Here is a 17,992-nt window from a genome sequence, read left to right as displayed (position 1 = left end):
ACCGCCAGAGGGCGCCCTCGGCCCGGTGGGCGGCCAAGCGGCCGTCTGGGGGCGCTACCAGCTCCCTGCCCCAGCTCCGCCCTAGAGCGGTGGGCCGCCGGCACCGGCCCCGAGTGGCCCGCGAGGGCGGGGCCAGGGCGGGGCGAGGCCGAGCCGGAGCTGAAGGGCGGGCCGGGGGCGGGGGAAGGAGCCCGAGGGGCGGGGCGGGGGCCGGCGACTTCTCTCCCTCCCTCCCTCCCTTTCTTTCTTTCTCTCTTTCTCACTCTCCGGTCTTTTCTTTGCCTCCGCTGCCGGCCGAGGGGGCGGGCTCTGCAGCCTTTGTTGCCAGCGGACTGAGCGTAGCCGCCCGCCGGGCCGGAGTACGGGCCCGGGACGCCGGGAGCTGCACGCGGGTCGGGCATGTCCTGAGCCGGACCCGGGACCGGGCAGCGAGCGGACGAGACGAAGAGTGTGCGCGCGGGATCGCCCGGCGGCCGCCCGGCACCGGCCATGCCCGGCGGCCCGAATCCCCGCAGCCCCGCGCTGCTGCTGCGCCCACTCCTCCTGTTCCTCTGCGCTCTGGCGCCCGGCGCCCACGGATCTGTACCAGGTGGGTGGTCGCCCTGCCCCGGCCGGCCGGCCGGCCCTGCCACCCCTCCCCGCTTCCCCAGCCTCGGTTTAGCCCCTTCTCACCTCTGCAAGACCCTGTGCCCGCCAGGTTCTGCCTGGAGCTGTCGCGTCCCCTGGTGTTAGTGACAGGGGTGGGGTTGGGGCCGCGAAACCGCGCCTCCAGGGAGCCTTCCCTGGCCCCCGACTCCGTTACCCACCTTGCCTGTAGCCGGAAAGAGCCCCTTAGACGCTCTTCGGGCTCCAGTTTCCCCACCTCGGGTACCGCAGAGCGCGTCTGACTCTCCCGGGGATCTCTCGTCGGAGGAACTGGACGGAGCGTGGCTTACACGCGATGGATTCAGCTTCTCGCCCTCCTCAGTGCGCCTCGTCTGGAAAGCAGGCTGGCCAGGGTGCTGCGGACGAGGTCTCGGGGTCGCAGGTCTACGCGGTCCCCCGCCGCGCTCCCGCCCCGGCCCCTACCCACCGCCTCTAGGTGCCTACCGGCCCTCGGCGGCTCCCCGGGCCGGGTCTCCCGCGGTCCTTGCGCTTCCTGCCTCCCCCTCCCCCAAGTGTGAAGGCGCCTGGAGTGGAGCGGGGAGAAGGAGCTTCTTTCCCCAGCCCTGGGCTTGGCTCTCCCCGCCCCGGCCGGCTGGCCTCCGACGAGCCTCTGGCCAGTGTCCAGAATCTTGCTCCGCCGCCGTCCGCCGCCGACCGCCGGGCCGCGGAGCTCCTGGAGCGTCCGGAGTAGACGGCCTGGGAATTTAGGAACAGAGGGTGTAGAGGACCCCTGGCCTGCCCCTCAGGGAGCTCCTGGTCTGATGGGGGCGGGTCGAGTAGTGGGGAGAGCCGTTCTGGCGAGGCAGACGGGAAGGCTTTGTAGGAGAGGAGGGGCCTGAGCTTGGAGGGACTGGAAGGATGGATGAACTTTGGATGGGCTGGAAGGGTGCGTGTTGGGGGTGGGGGTGCATCCCGGCCGGGCTTGGTGGAGGGAGGTGGCTAGATTAGGCCTGCGTGCTGGGCCTGGGGGAGACCTGCCTCCCCAGCAGAGGGATTGCGGTTGTGAGGCTAGAAAAGCATATGGGCCGGAACGTAGGGGACATTTAAACCAGATCTTAGAGGTCGGGGGAGCCGTTGAGGGGAGCAGCTGATGAAGGCAGTGGTTTAGGTGGGGAGGCTCCCTATCTAGCAGCAATGTGTAGGGGATAGAGCAAACATCTAATGAGAAATACCATGTGCCAGGCTCCCTAGTTCTTACTTCTCATCAGCTCCACAACAACTCTGCAAGGTGTGTGATGGAAAGTCCTTTTATAAATGAGGAAAGAGGTTCAGAGAGGAGAGTGACCTGCTGGTTTGGACTCCTGGGCTACTTGGGTAAAGCCTGTGTTTTCCTTCTGTCCAGAGCTGGGGACCCATGAGGAAGAACCAGGTGATGGAGATGAGGGAGCAGGAAAGTGGTTACCCCAAGGAACTGCCCCTGAGCCTGAACTTGGGTCCAGGCCCCCTGGCAGCTGTGGGAGAAACGTGGGGTGGGGGAGTCCCCTGTGGTCAGGGTCCCCTTTACTTCTACTGCAGACCAGACACATGTATGAGGTTGCCCATTTTGTTAAATGGGGATAATGGTACCTACCTCCAAGGGTTTTTGTGAGAATTAAGTGAGATGCTAAATGTGATTGTTTTGCACAGAGCAGAGAGCCTACCACGTGGTGGCCGTGATTTTTATTAATCTGCCAGGCAGACCCAGTAAGATCAGGGAGTCCTTGGTGTGTCCTGTAACTTGAACCTGCCATTTGGGGTGGAGCGAGGCAGGCACCCCTCCTATCTAATCTGGGTCCCCCTTCAAGGTGAGTGTCTGTCTCTAGTACTCCCATTGATACGTAGCATGGGGCTCTCCCCAGTCTGCTCCCGATCAGGATGCCTGATCCTGAGGCTGTTGAGCTTCGTCATTTTCTTTGGACTTGCCTGGGGGATGTAGACCAGGGCCCCTGCCCACTGAATGCTACCTTCTTTCAGGCCAGAGAACTTATCTTGGGCTCACTTTTAGGAAAATGTGACAAACCAAGGACTTGTTAGGATTGCTGGGACTGGAGCAGGGGCCATCAAAACACTGTATCACACATGTGAGCTCTATGTGTGTGTGCAAGTGAGGCAAGTGAGGACAGACTCAAGGAGGAGGGTGTGTGTGTCACACACACACACACACACACACCCCCCCTGGTTATTTTTTCTCTTTGGCATGAACTGTGGGTCATTTGAAGGGCTGGATTGTAACTCAGGTACTCGATAAGGAGGTGAGAGTAAACACCATGTTGGCATTTCTTTGGGAAAAGCTCCAAAGTGACAGTTGTGTCCCCTAGGGGTGATATTCAAAGTATTCAACACCCATTGTGGCAGGAAGTCCGTGCGGTCACACCCTGGCAGGACAGTCTCAGCCATAAACCGCGCGGCGCCCCTGCTCCCATCCTGCTGTAGATTTAGCTCTGTTGGCTCAGCTCTGACGCACCCACAAACCAGAGACTGGAACCTGCAATTACCCTTTGCTGGCACTGGGTGGTGGTAGGTTCAGCCATCACTGTTGCTTCACTGTTGCTACCAGGGGTCAGCTGTCGGAGACGTTGAAAGAGTTGTTTATTTTTTAACTCACTCTGTCCTCATTTAAAAATATTTTAATGGCAAAACGATACAAATTGACTATTGAAAATGAATGCAGAACAAAACAAGAAGATGAAAATCATTGCAGTAAAAGTGGTAACATCCTGTAAGTATTTTTAAATTTTTGATTAAAAAATATTTTATTACACCATTAGGCAAAGAGATAAAACAGGTTTTTCAAGAAATAGCTAAGTATACCTTAGAACTTCTCTTGCTAATTTTCAGTCATAACTTAGTTCACATTTGCTATATGTTATCTCCTGTGCTAAGCACTTACGTATTAACTCATTGAATTCTTACACAACCAAAGTACGATTATGATCATACCCATTTTACAGATGGAAGGACCGAGACTGTGTGGTGGAGTAATTTACCCATGGCCTCACAGCTGTAGGTGGCAGAGCTGCAAATTCAAACCCAGGCACTCTGTCTCTAGAGCACATTAATTCTAATGCCTTTCACCTGCAGCATATTTCTACTTAGCCCCATTACATTTTTGAACTTAAGAGGATGCTTCTTTATAAATCACTTGAATTTCTGTCTTGCAATAATTTCCCAAGGTCTGGAGCAGGGATTGTCAACAGGACCGCATGACCCCGAGGTCATGGATCCCTCCCCAGGGACACTGTTGAGCTCTTGGAGCCATTTCTCCCCAGTGGTTCCGATTCCCCAGCCACATACATACTCCCCTCTCGCACCCACACACGTTTGAGGACGCTGCTGTTGCCTAGAAGTATGCCATGTAGCTTTCGTTTTTCTGGTATACTGAGCACTTCATGGCCGGTTAGCCTCAGCACTCCCAGACCTTCAGCTTGTCTTCAGCAGCGTTGGCTGTGACGGTTCATGCCCTGGGAACTGCTGTTAATACTCATCTAAAACAAAGCCTTGGAGTGTGGCTGTTGTCTTATTCTCTGTCTATTTGCCCTGTGACCCTCCTTAAGTTTTCTGACCTGGATTCTCTGAGCAGTTGAGGAAACTGAGGCTCAGCAAGATTCAGTGACTGTCTAGGCCACACAACTATGAAGTGGCCAAGTGGGCACCTGAACCTGGGTCTTCCTATGTTTAAAGCCCATACTTTTGACAGTGCATTATTTTGTCACTCCATTGTCTCTCATTTCACAAAACACACACCTGGGCCAAGCTTCTTACTGCTTGTTCCCCTCACCCCTGGCTTTTTCCTACTTCTCTGGGGGTCTACCACATGGTGTCCACCACCAAGATGCCCTCCCCATCTTCACGCTTAAATACATACCTGTATGTCAAGGGACATTTCACATGTGCCCCTTTAACGAAGATTTTCTTCATCCCCGTCCATCTGTGGGATATCCCCTCCCCTCTCTTGGACCTTCTCAGCACTGTGTGGGGGGTAAGGATCACGAGTGCCCTGCACCCATTTCTCTATTCTGAGGGATGGACCAGGCAGGTAACATAACAAGGCTGGTGGGAAGACATTTTTCTCGAAACATGGGGCTTCTTGGCCCACCCCTTGTTTTCCCATTTTTGTTAGAGATTCAGTTCTTTACTGAATGAAAGACAAGTGTGAAGCTGAGGGCAAAGCTATATTTAGCTACAGTGTTGAGAACACCATAGGGAGTGGTAGAGACTGAGGCAGATGGGGGAGCACAGGCCCTCTCTAAAGGGCCACTTTTGACAAGTGTGAATTTAGGCCTGACAGGGATGGATGATAAGACTTTAAGCTGAAAATGGAGATTTTTATACAAAATTATGTGATTTTTTTAAACACTAGCAACTGATTAAATACTTTCCAACATTTTTGCCAGCCCAACAAACCACGCCACCCCCCCCAAGTCAATACACTGACAAACAAAAAAACAAGTCTGCCGGCTGTGGTTGTGGAGTTGCCATCCCAAATGCCCTTATTAGGATGTCAGAGCAAGAAGTCTCCTTCAATTATCCAGCCCAGTGGCTTTCAAATGCCAGCCCTGAAATGGTTACAACAGAATCCCCAGAAGGTTTAGAAAAATACAGGAAAAAATACAGATTCTGGGGCCTCAGAGCCCTGGACCTATGGAATCGGAATCTCTGGGCTGGGTCCTGCACAGCTGCAGTTTTTCAGAGCTCTCCAGGTACTGCCGATGTTCAGCCAGGTTCACTTCCAGTGAGGAATTTCCTAACTTCCCTGATGATCACAGTCTCCTGAGGCTCTTGGTAAAAACACAGCTTCCAATGGACTTGAGGACACGGGGAGGGGGAAGGGGAAGCTGGGACGAAGTGAGAGAGTGGCATGGACTTATATACACTACCAAATGTAAAATAGATAGCTAGTGGGAAGCAGCTGCATAGCACAGGGAGATCAGCTCGGTGCTTTGTGACCACCTAGAGGGGTGGGATAGGGAGGGTGGGAGGGAGACGCAAGAGGGAGGAGATATGGGGATATATGTATACGTATAGCTGATTCACTTTATTATACAGCAGAAACTAACACACCATTGTAAAGCAATTATACTCCAATAAAGATGTTAAAAAATTTGTTTAACAAACCCCACAGCTTCCCAGTCCTGTTTCCTGGAGATGCTGATTCAGTGGGTCTGGGGCAGGGCCTGGGAATTTGTTTTTAACAAATTCTCATCTGAGATGTCTGGAAAATCCTTGCACTGGTGCCTTCCTGAAACGCAGAGACAGGGAAAATTTGTCCAGAGCCACACGGCAAGTCAGCCCAGCCTACCCTGCCTCGCTCGAGCATGCTCTTAGAGGACCATGCCCTGATGGCTGGCCTGCTGGGGCAGTTGTGGGCCGCGGGGGATGTCCTCAGCAGGGGGGCACACCACTGGCGTGTGCAGGGCGCTTTACACGTGGTTTGACAGGAGACAGATTGCAGGGCAGTTTGGGTTTCTGCGGCCTGGCCTGGATGGAGCTTCAGGCTGGGCTTGGCTTCCCTTCCAGCCCCAGCAGTGGCCACACAGAGAGCCCTGTGGGACAGCTGCAGGGCACTCAGGCATTCTTGTGGCCTCGAGGGGTTATTGTCACGAGCAGCCAGGATCCCAGGAGCTGAGCATAAAGCCAGTTGATCTGGGCAGGACCTGAAGCTGGGAGACACTTCACATGGGCCAGTTTCCTACCTGTACCTCAGAGCCTGGGAACTGCAGAGAAGGAAAAGGGGGAACAAGAACACCAGCCCTGGGGTTCCCGCCCACCCCCAGCAGTGCTGCTCTTATGTGTGTATGTGTCCCCATGAGATTTCTTTTGAAGACTAGGTCTGGTGGCCAAAATAGTTTGAAAAACTTGATCTGGTCCAACTCCTTACGCTGGCGAAGGGGAAACTGAGGCCCAGCAAGGGACGGACTGCTGAATGTAGAACGATGTTACTGAGAGATTGAAGCCATTTGGGAGACTTTATTACTCTCGCTGTGTGGCTTTAAGCCAGTCTCTGCACTTCTCTGAATGTCTCTTTGCATTCTCCAGAAACAATCTGGGGACTCTACCGCAGGTGTCCTAACCTGGATCTGCAGCCATAGAGACCTGGGTAGAATTCAGAGGATCCATGACCTTGGATGGGAATATATTACATCTTTAATTTTTGTAACCTTGAAGTGAAATGTAGCATTTCCTTCAATTATAAATATTAGCAACAAATCACAATAGCGTTGGCAGTATCTGTGATTTTGCTACCAATAGGAAAAGCAAAATATTTTATCTCAATACAGTTGCAGGTATCTTGAAATAAGGTTGACATTTATCACTACTTCTAAATCACCATAGTTGTTAAATTTGCCATTAGATCTTGTTTAGTGCATTAGTAAAGGAGCACATAATTTCACATCTACTTTTTAAATTATTTTGACAACTGTATTTCAATATAATCAATTTCCTTGGTATATTATTCTTATACATTTAAAAACATTTTTCTGAGAAGGAGTCCATGGCAAAAAAAGGTTAAGAATGAAGCCTTACTGGGAAATCCAAGCAGACTGACTATGAGAGGATTCTGCAAATGGCAAGGGCCTGAGCAGAAGTTTTGCAGCCCTGGAACATTTTCATTCAAACTCTTAAATGTGAAAGAAATAAACTAGAGCTGCTCCGCCGAAGTGGTAGTGATGAGGGGCTAGGGGGCCCTACCTGGGTGGTCCTTCTCTGACTCCCCATCTCAGGAGACCTGGAGATGTGTGCAGAACCCTCGGGCACTTAAAAAAAAATCCATCAGGCTAATAGTCATACTAATCATACTTGCCATCATGTTCAGTCAGTGGGCCAGGCTATATGTGGAGCAGTTCAGTTCATTTAATCCTCAGCTCCCAAAGTGTAAGTAATTATCCCCATTCTACAGATTGTACACAAACATTTACTGAGAAACTACTAGTTTCCAGATACTCTGGCACTTAAACTCTTCAGCAAAGACTATGAAGATTCTTGCCCTCCTAGAGTTCGCACTGGGAGGAGATGGAGAAAGAAAAATAGGAAAAAGAATGAAAATGTTAAGTGATACAGTATGTCAGAAGTGCTATGGGGAAAAATAAAGCAGGGAAGGGGGAATAGGGAGAGCCAGGGAGTTGCAGTTTTAAAATAAAGCGAGGAGAGCTTTGAAGAAGGACTTGAAAAGAAGTGAGGGGTTTAGTCAGATGGAACACTGAGGTTCGCGTGTTCCCGGTGGAGGGAATAGCAAAGCGAAATCCTGAGGCAGGAGCATGTCTGACTGAGGAACAGCAAGGAGGCCAGTGGCCGAGGGGAGGGAACTCGGGAAGTGTAGCAGAGATGAGATTGGAGCGGTAACCTTGCCTAAAGCCTCACAGACCATCGCCATAACTCTATCTCCTGCTGTGTGTGAGCTGGAGGCCACTGCAGGGTTTGCAGCAGAGGAGGGCCATGATCTGACTGATTTGGAACGAATCCCTGTGACTGCTACGCTGAAAGAAGACTAGGGGAGAGGGATGCCACACGGGCAATCGCGGAAGCAGGGAAACCTGTTAAGAGGTTATCCCGATAACCTAGATGGAGCCATCGAAGCACGGAGAGGTGAAATAGCACAGGTGGTGGGTGTTTGAGTCCTGGCGCTCAGACTTCAGCCGCCCTTTCGGCCGCTCCCCACTCCGGTCCGGCTCTTCTCTCTGCAGAGCACACCGCCGAGGGCCGGGCAGCGTTGGACATCGTGCACCCGGTGCGCGTGGACGCGGGGGGCTCCTTCCTGTCCTACGAGCTGTGGCCGCGCGCGCTGCGTAAGAGGGACGTGTCCGCGCGCCCCGCCGCGCCCGCCTTCTACGAGCTGCAGTACCGCGGCCGGGAGCTGCGCTTCAACCTGACAGCCAATTCGCACCTGCTGGCGCCCGGCTTCGTGAGCGAGACTAGGCGGCGCGGCGGCCTGGGCCGCGCGCACATCCGGGCCCACGCCCCCGCCTGCCACCTGCTCGGCGAGGTGCAGGACCCTGAGCTCGAGGGCGGCCTGGCAGCCATCAGCGCCTGCGACGGCCTGGTGAGTGTGCGCAGGGTGCACTGGCGGGACGCAGGGCTGCCCCCGGCCTGGCCACGAACCTGCTGCTAACTTCGGCCTGTTGGCTTTTCCTCTCCCAGCCTCAGTATTCACACCTGTAAAATGGGGTGGACAACGCAGGCCTCTTTGTTCTCTAGCAGTTCTCAAACTTTAATGCGAGCCAGAGTCACCCAGGCCTTGTTAAAAACCCAGTGTACCTTGCGGGGGGGGGGGGGTAGCAAAATCTGAATTTCTGGCAATTTCTCAGATACTGTTGAAGCTGCAGGTCCAGACACCCCACTTTGAGAACCACTGTTTGTGGTGTGTGTAGACTAACTTAGAAAGCAGCTGAATCCCTCTTCTTTGGGGAATCAGTTATGACTTTGTTTCCCTCTGCGCCCCCCACCCTTTAGGCTGCTATTCTCCAGGACAGGCTTCCTCACCTTTACCTTGCCTCAGGGGGTGATGAGAGCAGGCCTCAACCTCCAGGTTTTTCTGGGTTGAGGTAATGCTGGCTACTGCCTGCAGCCCTCATTGCCCCCCTCTGCTTGAGTGCCCAGTTAGAGCAGCTCCACTCCACGCAGGATAGGGCCCCTTTCTGCTCCCAGCTCCCAAGCGTGGGGTGTGGGAGGAGTTGAAGGGTTGCACATTCTCAGCCATCCCCTGTTGGTGGGGGGGAACCTCAGCTCAGATTGCTCAGGAAAAGCCATGGGCTGTGGCAGGGCAGGGCCTAATACAGCCCACCTCACAGGCTCTAGGGTATCCGGGCCTCTGAGAGCCCATATGCCTGGGAAAGTCTCTCATTTACCCAGTCTGTGCCCCTCCCTTTCCATATAGTTGATTAATCTTGTTGAGCCTGAGCGACAGGTGCATCATTCCCACTTTACAAATGAGGAAGCAGGCTCAGAGAACTTGCCCAAGGTCACCCGGGTATCCAGTGGTGGAGTCTGCATTCAACCCAGGCCTCCAGCCCCTAGCGCTGATGATGCACTGTCTAGCGCTCCAGGTTCTCTGGCCCTGAGTGACGCAACTGGCCGACTTGGAGCCAGTGAGGGAGGTCCAAGGGAGTAAAACCTTCTTCCGTGTTGGAGTCCTGAGCTTCCCCAGGAGGTGGTGGACTGCTCAAAGATACCTACCAAGGCCCCTCCTTCCTCTGGCCTCTCTGAATACCAGCGGACATGACCAAGACATCCCTGCCAGCTTTCCTTCCCTGGCAGACCCTGGGACCAGGGACGAGGATGTCCTCGTGGCAGTGGACATCTCGTTAGATTCGGAAGCAGACCCATTTCTTTCTTTCTTTCTTTCTTTCTTTCTTTCTTTCTTTCTTTCTTTCTGTGATCAAATTTCTTTCTTTTTATTGAGATATCATTGAAATATTAGTTTCAGACAACAATTTGACACCTATGTGTTGTGAAATGATCACAATAAGTCTAGTTACAAATTTATGTACATATAGTTTTTTTTCTTGTGATGAGAACTTTTAAGATCTTTCTTTGCAACTTCCAAATACACAATACAGTATTAACTGTAGTCACCATGCTGTACATTACATCCCCAGGACTTTTTTTTTCCTTCTTGATGTTAAGCTTTTAATTGTAATTCCTGCTTTTCTTTGGGGATGCAGGAGATGCAGACCCACTTCTTGCTTCTTATGGGCTAAGGAGCAGGGTGGGAGCAGCTTGCTAGGCTGGTGGCTCCTGAGCTTAGCCTAGAAGCCTTTGGCTGGGTGGAGCTGTAAGGAAGGACATTCCAGGCAAAGGGTACAAAGTGAACAGAGGCCCAGAGGGAGGAAAGCACAGTGTATCAGGGTCAGTTGGGGTGGTGGGCTCCGCTGGGCAGGACAGGCCTCTGGGATGGGTGGGAAGAGCAGCTGAATGCCAGCCCTCCCCAAGTGACCCTGGTGCTTCTTTCCCAGAAAGGTGTGTTCCAGCTCTCCAACGAGGACTACTTCATTGAGCCCCTGGATGGTGTCCCAGCCCGCCCTGGCCGTGCCCAGCCACACGTGGTATACAAGCGCCAAGCCCCTGAGAGGTGGGCAGAGCCGGGGGACCCCAGGGCTCCAGGCACCTGTGGGGTGAAAGGTATGTTTCTCTGCTACCAGCTCTGGGGGAGGGGATGGGTCTGGGGGCATGGAGGGGCCTTCTAGAAACCTCTGTCAACACCTCCATGCCCAGCTCCTTTTAGACCAAAGGGACACAGAACGACAGACACATCATCATAGCCTGTACCCTCCAAATGTGCCAGAGGCCTCTGCCTCTCAGGCCTGCCCCCGCTCATGCCCTGGACTGGCACCTCTCACTGTCAGCTCCTCCGTCTCCCCACCTCAGGGCTCCGTCTCTGTCTCTCCCTGCCCCTCCCCACTCACTGCCTGGGGCACCTCCAGCTGTGCCAACTATTCGAGTGTCCAGGTGAGGCCGGGCCATACCCAACCCCAGCAGGACAGCTAGCCAGGAACCTCCCTCCCCTCCCCACTCTGGTCCCAGCCCAGGATAGCTGACTTGCATTTTGGAGACCTAGAGTGTGGCACCCAGCACCTCTTCTGCAGAGTGGCCGCAGTCAGTGCTGGCCAGTCTCTGTAAGGAGCTGCCTGCTAAGGGCTGCTGGGGTTTGGGGACTGCTCCAACTTCACAAGCTGCCCACAGCTCAGGGACTCTCTTTGCTGGAACAGATAACCAAAGAGGCATGCTTCTCACCCTCAGTTTCCCCAGCTTCATAAATGTGCTTCCTCTTCTGATCTGGGGGCAGCCTGGGTCAGTGGGGCAGGTCCCCAGTGGGGTCAGCTGGTTGGGGTCTTGGTCAGCCTCCCCAGGCTGGGGGTTAGGCCGGGGATCTGCATATGCTGGGATGTACTTACCCCTCAGCGAGGGAGGGATCAGTGTGGGGAGATAGGGGCTTAGGAGCTCGCCTCACGGACACAGTGCTTTACTGTGTTCATATCCACCATTTCATTAGCCCCCCGAAGTCACTCTGTGAGGCTGATCAACTTATCTATTTATAGTCAGGCATCCCCCAGGATCAGAGAAGGGAAGTGACCAGGTCAGGGTCACACAGCACAGGTCTGGGGCAAAGCCATGACGGGAGTCCAGGCCTTTTGCCTCTGATCCCAGCACTGTTCCCACTGACCCAGAGAGAGCTCACTGGGGAAAGGCCCTTGAGACGTGTGCCCTGGGCCAGTCTACTGGCAGCTAACCCACAGCCCGTCTGGGGCCCACAGAGTCCCCGGAGCTGGAGCCCCGGCGGGAGCGTTGGGAGCAGCGGCAGCAGTGGCGGCGGCAGCGGCCGAGGCGTCTACACCAGCGTTCGGTCAGCAAAGAGAAGTGGGTGGAGACCCTGGTGGTAGCCGATGCTAAAATGGTGGAGTACCACGGGCAGCCAAACGTCGAGAGCTACGTGCTGACCATCATGAACATGGTGAGGCTGCTGCGGGCGGTGCGTGGGGGGCGGCGAGGGCTGCCAGGGGATGGTGGTGTTGAGGTACAGAGGGTGGGTGTACCCCAGGCCCCAAGCAGGAGGTATAAGCTTCCAGCTCCTAAGTCCAGGAGGGGATGGGAGGCCCCGCAGGGAGTCACTAGGAGAGAGCCTGGGCAGAGGTGGGGCCTTTGGGGCTGCTGTGAGGACACCACTGAGTGTCATTCCACCCCATTGGCTCAGCAGCCTCCACCCCCTGCCAGGACCAGAGCTGGGGGAGGGGAGGCTGAGGGAGCTCGTAGACTGGTTGACCCATCCACACCACTCTGAACAAACCTCCCTCCTCTGTGCCGGGACCTGTGCTGGTCGCTGGGGACACGGAAATGACCAAGCAGACCAGCCCCTGCCGGAGACATCAGCACGCAGCAGAGTTAGAAGGATCTGTACAGTTCTGTGTTCTACTAGCCGGTGACCTTGGGCAAGCCACATTACCTGTCTTAGCCTCAGCTTGTCCACCTGTGAACTGGGGATGACAATAGTACCTTACAGCGTTGTCATACCGCTCTTGATGCCATGGGACAGTTGAGATAACTAGGCCCCGGGAGGGTGAGTGACGTGCCCAGGTCACAAGCGAGGCAAGACAGAGCTGAACAGGAGCCTAGGTCTCCCAGGTCCCACCTGGGGCACCGTGGCAGGCTGGAGCTAGTGATTCCTGCTCCTGTAGTGCCAACCAGTCCCTCCCTGCTGCTGCCCTGGGTGTGCAGATGGGAGGCCTCAGGGCCTGGGAGAAAAGATCTCTGCCTTTGGCATTCTTAGCAGGCCACCCACTGAACAACACTGTTTTCCTCCTGGACTGGGTGACTGAGAACAGGTGAGGTTCTCAGTACAGTGTGCTCTGCAGCTGATGTGGCCAGTGTCATGTGCTGTGACTTCCACCCGTGCCAGCCTCACACCCCCTGCAACATTAAAGGAAGTGCGCTCTGGATCATCGAAGGTCTGGCCACCCCTTTTATCTCCATGAAGCCTGGGGTCAGAGAAAGAAAGGGGCGCCGTCTGTGGCCACCATGCCCCCACTACTTCAGTCTGCATTGGCAAGCTCAGCTCCGGGCCAGTTCCTGCCCGACTTGGCCAGCCATGTTGGCTCCCTCCTCCTTATGGAATAAAGGCCATAGCCTTCTGCCTGGCACTTGAGGGCTCTAAGACCCAGCCAAGCTTCTATTTAGCCTTGTCTGCCCAGGGAGACAAACCACTAAAGACCAGGGTTCAGGAGGGACTGTTGCTGGACAGCGGGGCCTGGCTTCTGGGCTCGGGGTGGGCAAGGTCAGGTTCCCAGGCCATGAGATCCTCCACTCAGGGGCTCAGCCTGAAGGAGGCCCAGGAGCTTGGCTGGAGCCACCAATGGTTAGCTGGGTTTATTTGCCTCATTTTTTCTGAGTGTTCCATGTGGGCAGGTACTGAGCCCTCCAGGCTCCCCTGTGACATCCCCTGTGTGCCAGGGGTCAAGGATTTGGGCCCCTTCTTGCCTTCCTGTCCAGGCTCACAGGACGCACACATTTACGTTGTGAGCCCCACCCTGGAGGAGGGAGGGTCTGGCTCTCACAGTCACCTGCTCTGGACAGTATCGGGTTTTCCCAAGTTGGCAAGTCCAGCATTGATCAGGACAGAGTCGGGGCACCTATGAGCCTAACAGTGCTAGATACCTGATAGGGAGACTCCAGGAGATGGCAGGGGCATGGGCGGGCATGCAGCCGGCCTCCGAGGAGGGCTGGACCGTGTGTTAGGGCTGGAACCTTCCGAACACCTGCTGCTTGTCCAGTGCTCCACACTCACTGCCTCATCTAAGCCTCAGCCCCGTTTCACAGTTGAAGGAACAAAGGTTCAGCGAGGCCAAGGGGCTTGCTCAAGGTCGCACAGCTAGTGAGTGGCAGAGCTGGGACCGGAGGTCAGATGTATCTGCTTCCAGAGTCCCACTCTGTCCTCTCTGTCCCTCAGCCTGCCCCAGAGAGGGACAGCTGGGTAGCTGTGGTGGCCAGAGTGTGCTGGAAGGATGGGGGAACAGGGTGGTGTGGCTGGGGAGAACTTACCCTCTTTTCCCTCTGGAGCGGTTCTGTAACGCTGATGTGATGAGTGCCAGCTCTGTACCAAGGATGAGGTGATGGATGCATAAGAGTAGGATCCCATGCTGGGGAAGCTGTACTTCATTGTAGCATTTCTCAAAGAATATTCCAGGGAGTACTTGTTCCAAGGGATGCTACTTGTTCCAAGGGATGCTACAGGTGTTCTGTGAAGAAAGATTGTGCTGTTGAAAAAGTTTGGCAACGCAGGGTTAAAAAAAAAGGAACACAGACTTTACTGCAGGACTTCTCAGAGCCTCCAAAGCTATAGGCATTGAGAATCCCTCAGAGAGGAGGCAGGCAGCGCTTTCCAAACTTAAGAAGTAAGAGCAGAAACTTTGATGCAGTCAGATCTGGGTTCTGATCCCCTATTCAGCCTCTCTTTGAGCCTCGTTACTCCATCTGTAAGGTGGGGATGGTTATGCCTGCCTGAGAAGTAAGAAGGTTAAGTGAGATGAGGCATGTGACGCTCCCAGCATGAGGACTGTGTGTGCTGGGCTCGGGCAGTGTTACTGCTGCTTTGGTGGCTGCTTTAGCGTCTGCCCTTTGGCCCCACAGCCACCTTCAGGACAGCTCACTCCTCTTCACCAGGGCCTCCTGCAGGTTCCAATCTGTCAGTGTCCTCTCTGTGCCAGACCCAGGTCTGAGCCCGGGAGCTCAGGTGGGTCTCTTCCAAGCATAGCAAGAGAGGTCCCCCCCACCCAACTTTGCGCCCTCAATTCTATTCATGTCCTCTGAGGTCACAGGCCCTTTTTGAGCGGCTCATGTCATACTGTCAGCTCATTGGGAGGTTGTGGTCACCTGTAACCCCCAGATCTCACTCTCATGAATACTGCCCACCCTGGCTTGCTCTCCAGGCCTGCACCAGAGCAGGGCTTGTCTTCCCTAGGTATTGTTTATCCAGACAACCACACTGACCTCAGGCCATAAACAGACACTCATTGGTTGATCTGGTCAACAAGTAATGATTCTGCCACCCTCCAGTCCCTCCCAGCATCTGTTTCACCTCCATACTTCTTGGGGGACAGTGAGAGGTGTTATATATGCTGGGGGTGGGGCTTTGTGGTGACAGGAAGCTATCCCAGCGCTAACTCAGGATATGGGCTGGGCTAGTTGTTGGGACAGGTCTTAGCAGACCCTCAGGGGCTCCTCTGGGCTCCACCTGCATGTCGACTAGGAAAGACTTATTCTTTTAATCTGACTCTCTCCGGGGTACTCTTTTCATTTTTCACTGTTTTTTTTTTTTTTTTTTTTTTTAATGAAATAACGCGTTGGAAAAACTTAGCAAGTGCTCAAGATTCATTCATTCCACAACTGTTTCTTGAGTCCATCATGTGCCAGGTACTGGACAGATCACTGGGGCTGTAAGAGGGAGTCCACACAGACATTGCCCTCATGGAGCTTATGGTCTGGAATGGGAGAGAGACGTTAATGAAGCCGTCACCCTGATGAATATGAAGGTGTGATGGAGGGGGTACTAGGAAGGACAAGTTCATGGTGGTTTGGGAGTGTCGGGTAGAATAAAGCTCCCCAAAAGACATGATGGAGGGGTGAGAGCTCAGAGAGGGTGAGAGATAACTTGGGAAGGTGTTCCAGGCTGAGGGCACAGCATCTGCAAAGGCCCTGTGGTAGGAAGGATCATGGGATTCTGAGAGAAAGCCAGCGTGGTCGGAGCCAGGAGTGAGGGGGTTTGAGGAGGGGAGTGAGGCCATAGAGGTGGGCAGGGGCCAGACCACACAGGCCTGTATGCCGCACAGGCCTGTATGCCGCACAGGCCTGTATGCCTTATGTGTGGGTAGTGAAGACCCACTCATTGCTTTAAGCAAGGGCATAGGGTGATTGGGTTTGCATTTCAGAGACAGATGACTGGGGTGCAAGGCTGCAGGTGGGCTAGAGGACAGAATTCAGGAGGCAGAACTGGCTGATGTGGTGGAAGAAGGCAGTGCAGAGGGGCTCCCAGCTCCAGCACGTGCATGGAGGGCACAGAGACACGTTAAATCACTGTCTTCACCGTTCCTGACCTTGGGCTCTGACAGTATAATTCATCCCCGTTATCAGGGGCTTTTTGCCCTCTTAACAGTGTGTGTTTTGTCCATTCCTATTTGAATATTATTTTTCTTGATGGAATTGCTAGAAGCCAACTCACAACTGGTGTGTCCTGACATCTCTGCCTGCTGGGACCTTGACAACTGTCCCCAGTTGTGGACTGGCCCCTTTCTTGTTCTGAGGGAGCTTTAAAAGAGCAGATAGCTTTAACCCCCATTTCCCAGCACCTTGGCACACTGTCCATCTTTGGGGATGGCCTTCTGTCTTGGGGCTGAGTGTGGAGCCGCGCTTGTAGCTATGGGGGCCTCTGAGAGGCACACACACCTGCCCTCGTGGCCCCATGGCTCTCAGCCCCAGGGAAGATGGGCCTCTGCCTGCCTCCACCCCTCCCCCAGGCCGTGCCCAGGTCACGCCTCAAGGGAGGGCTCACTCCTGGGATGCTGGCCCTGGTGTCCTCAGGGCAGGAGGGGGCTGCAGGGCTGTCCCAGCCAGGGCAGGTTAGGGCCCTGAGATGGGCCAACAAGCCAGCATTTGGAGGTGTGAGCTGGGGAATAGGATCCCAAACTGGTGCTCAGGAATGGCCAGGTGCTGGGAGGCCCTCTCGTCCTCCCCAGGTTCTGCTGTTGCTGGTTGGGGAAGTGTGTGTACAGGTGTGGGCACGTTCATGTATGGGATGCATGCACTGGTGAGCTCCCCATTGTGTGAGCTTGGGTGTGCACCCCTTGAGGTGGGCAGAGGCTGCCCATATCCTGTATCCAAGGTGACAGCCTGACCCGTATCTCTTGGGCAGGTGGCCGGCCTGTTTCATGACCCCAGCATCGGGAACCCCATCCACATCACCGTTGTGCGCTTGGTCCTGCTGGAAGATGAGGAGGTGAGAAGTCACGTGGCCCCACACTGCCCCCTGGGATGGGCATCGTCTGCCAGGGCCCTCCTTCCACTTGCCTGAGCTGCCTCATGTGGAAGGGCACAGCGAGGGCCTCCTTGGCCCAAGCAGTGTCATCTGTCACCCCCAGTCCCTGGCTGACCCTCTCTTAGGTCCCGTCTGGCACGTGCCTGTAGGTGGGGTTGTCAGACTGGAGGCTGGACTGGGGGCCTGCCTGCTTGTCTTCCCACTGCCACCTCTGGGCCTCTGTCTCCCGCCTTCATGTGAAGGAGAATTTGGCCTGACCCTTCAGAGCTCAGGGATAGGCTTGAGTGGCCACGCTCTCTGCCCCCAGGAGGACCTAAAGATCACTCACCACGCAGACAACACCCTGAGGAGCTTCTGCAAGTGGCAGAAAAATATCAACATGAAAAGGGACGCCCACCCGCTGCACCACGACACCGCCATCCTGCTCACCAGGTACCGCCACTGTGAGGGGCTGGGCCGTGGGTGTGGCCGGTAGAGCTTGCGTGGGCGGGAGGTGCTACCTGACCCTCAGGGTGGGCAGACACAGCCCCGCTCTCAGGGAGCCTCATTTTGAGGAGGGTTTTCACACCTTTGACCCAAGACTGGATTCCAGCAGTACTGGGGGAGATCTTTTTATTTTGGAATAAATGTGCATTCCATGCAGTTGTCAGAAATAATACAGGGAAGTGCCATCTATACTTCATCCAGTTCCCCACAGTGGTAACATCTGGCATAACTGTAGTTATATCCCAACCAGGAAATTGACGGTGATATGATCCACAGACTTATACAGGTTTCATTAGTTTTACATGCACTTACTTGTTTGTGTGTGTGTGTGTGTGTGTGTGTGTGTGTGTGTGTGTGTGTGTGTGT

General features: G+C 54.5%; 1 protein-coding gene across 2 annotated transcripts in view; it reads left to right on the top strand.

Annotated features, from left to right (window-relative positions):
- The first annotated feature begins 257 nt into the window (after positions 1-257).
- Positions 258-17,992, top strand: part of ADAMTS7 (ADAM metallopeptidase with thrombospondin type 1 motif 7) — a 57,358-nt gene continuing 39,623 nt past the window's right edge. Inside the window, exons 1-6 of one of the 2 annotated variants that reach the window (XM_027123740.1) lie at positions 258-589; positions 8,307-8,662; positions 10,575-10,740; positions 11,874-12,070; positions 17,018-17,101; positions 17,448-17,572. In XM_027123740.1, the coding sequence (XP_026979541.1) occupies positions 490-589; positions 8,307-8,662; positions 10,575-10,740; positions 11,874-12,070; positions 17,018-17,101; positions 17,448-17,572 (1,028 nt within the window). In that variant the 5' untranslated portion in view covers positions 258-489. The remainder of the gene's footprint in view (positions 590-8,306; positions 8,663-10,574; positions 10,741-11,873; positions 12,071-17,017; positions 17,102-17,447; positions 17,573-17,992) is intronic. The other variant, XM_027123741.1, reaches the window with a different exon arrangement.

Source organism: Aethalodelphis obliquidens, unplaced genomic scaffold, assembly GCF_003676395.1.
Source record: "Aethalodelphis obliquidens isolate GAN/ISIS:26980383/991018 unplaced genomic scaffold, ASM367639v1 scaffold26, whole genome shotgun sequence".
Classification (NCBI taxonomy): Eukaryota; Metazoa; Chordata; class Mammalia; order Artiodactyla; family Delphinidae; genus Aethalodelphis; species Aethalodelphis obliquidens.
The sequence above is the reverse complement of the archived record's forward strand: the minus strand, read 5'-3'. Positions and strand labels throughout refer to the sequence as shown.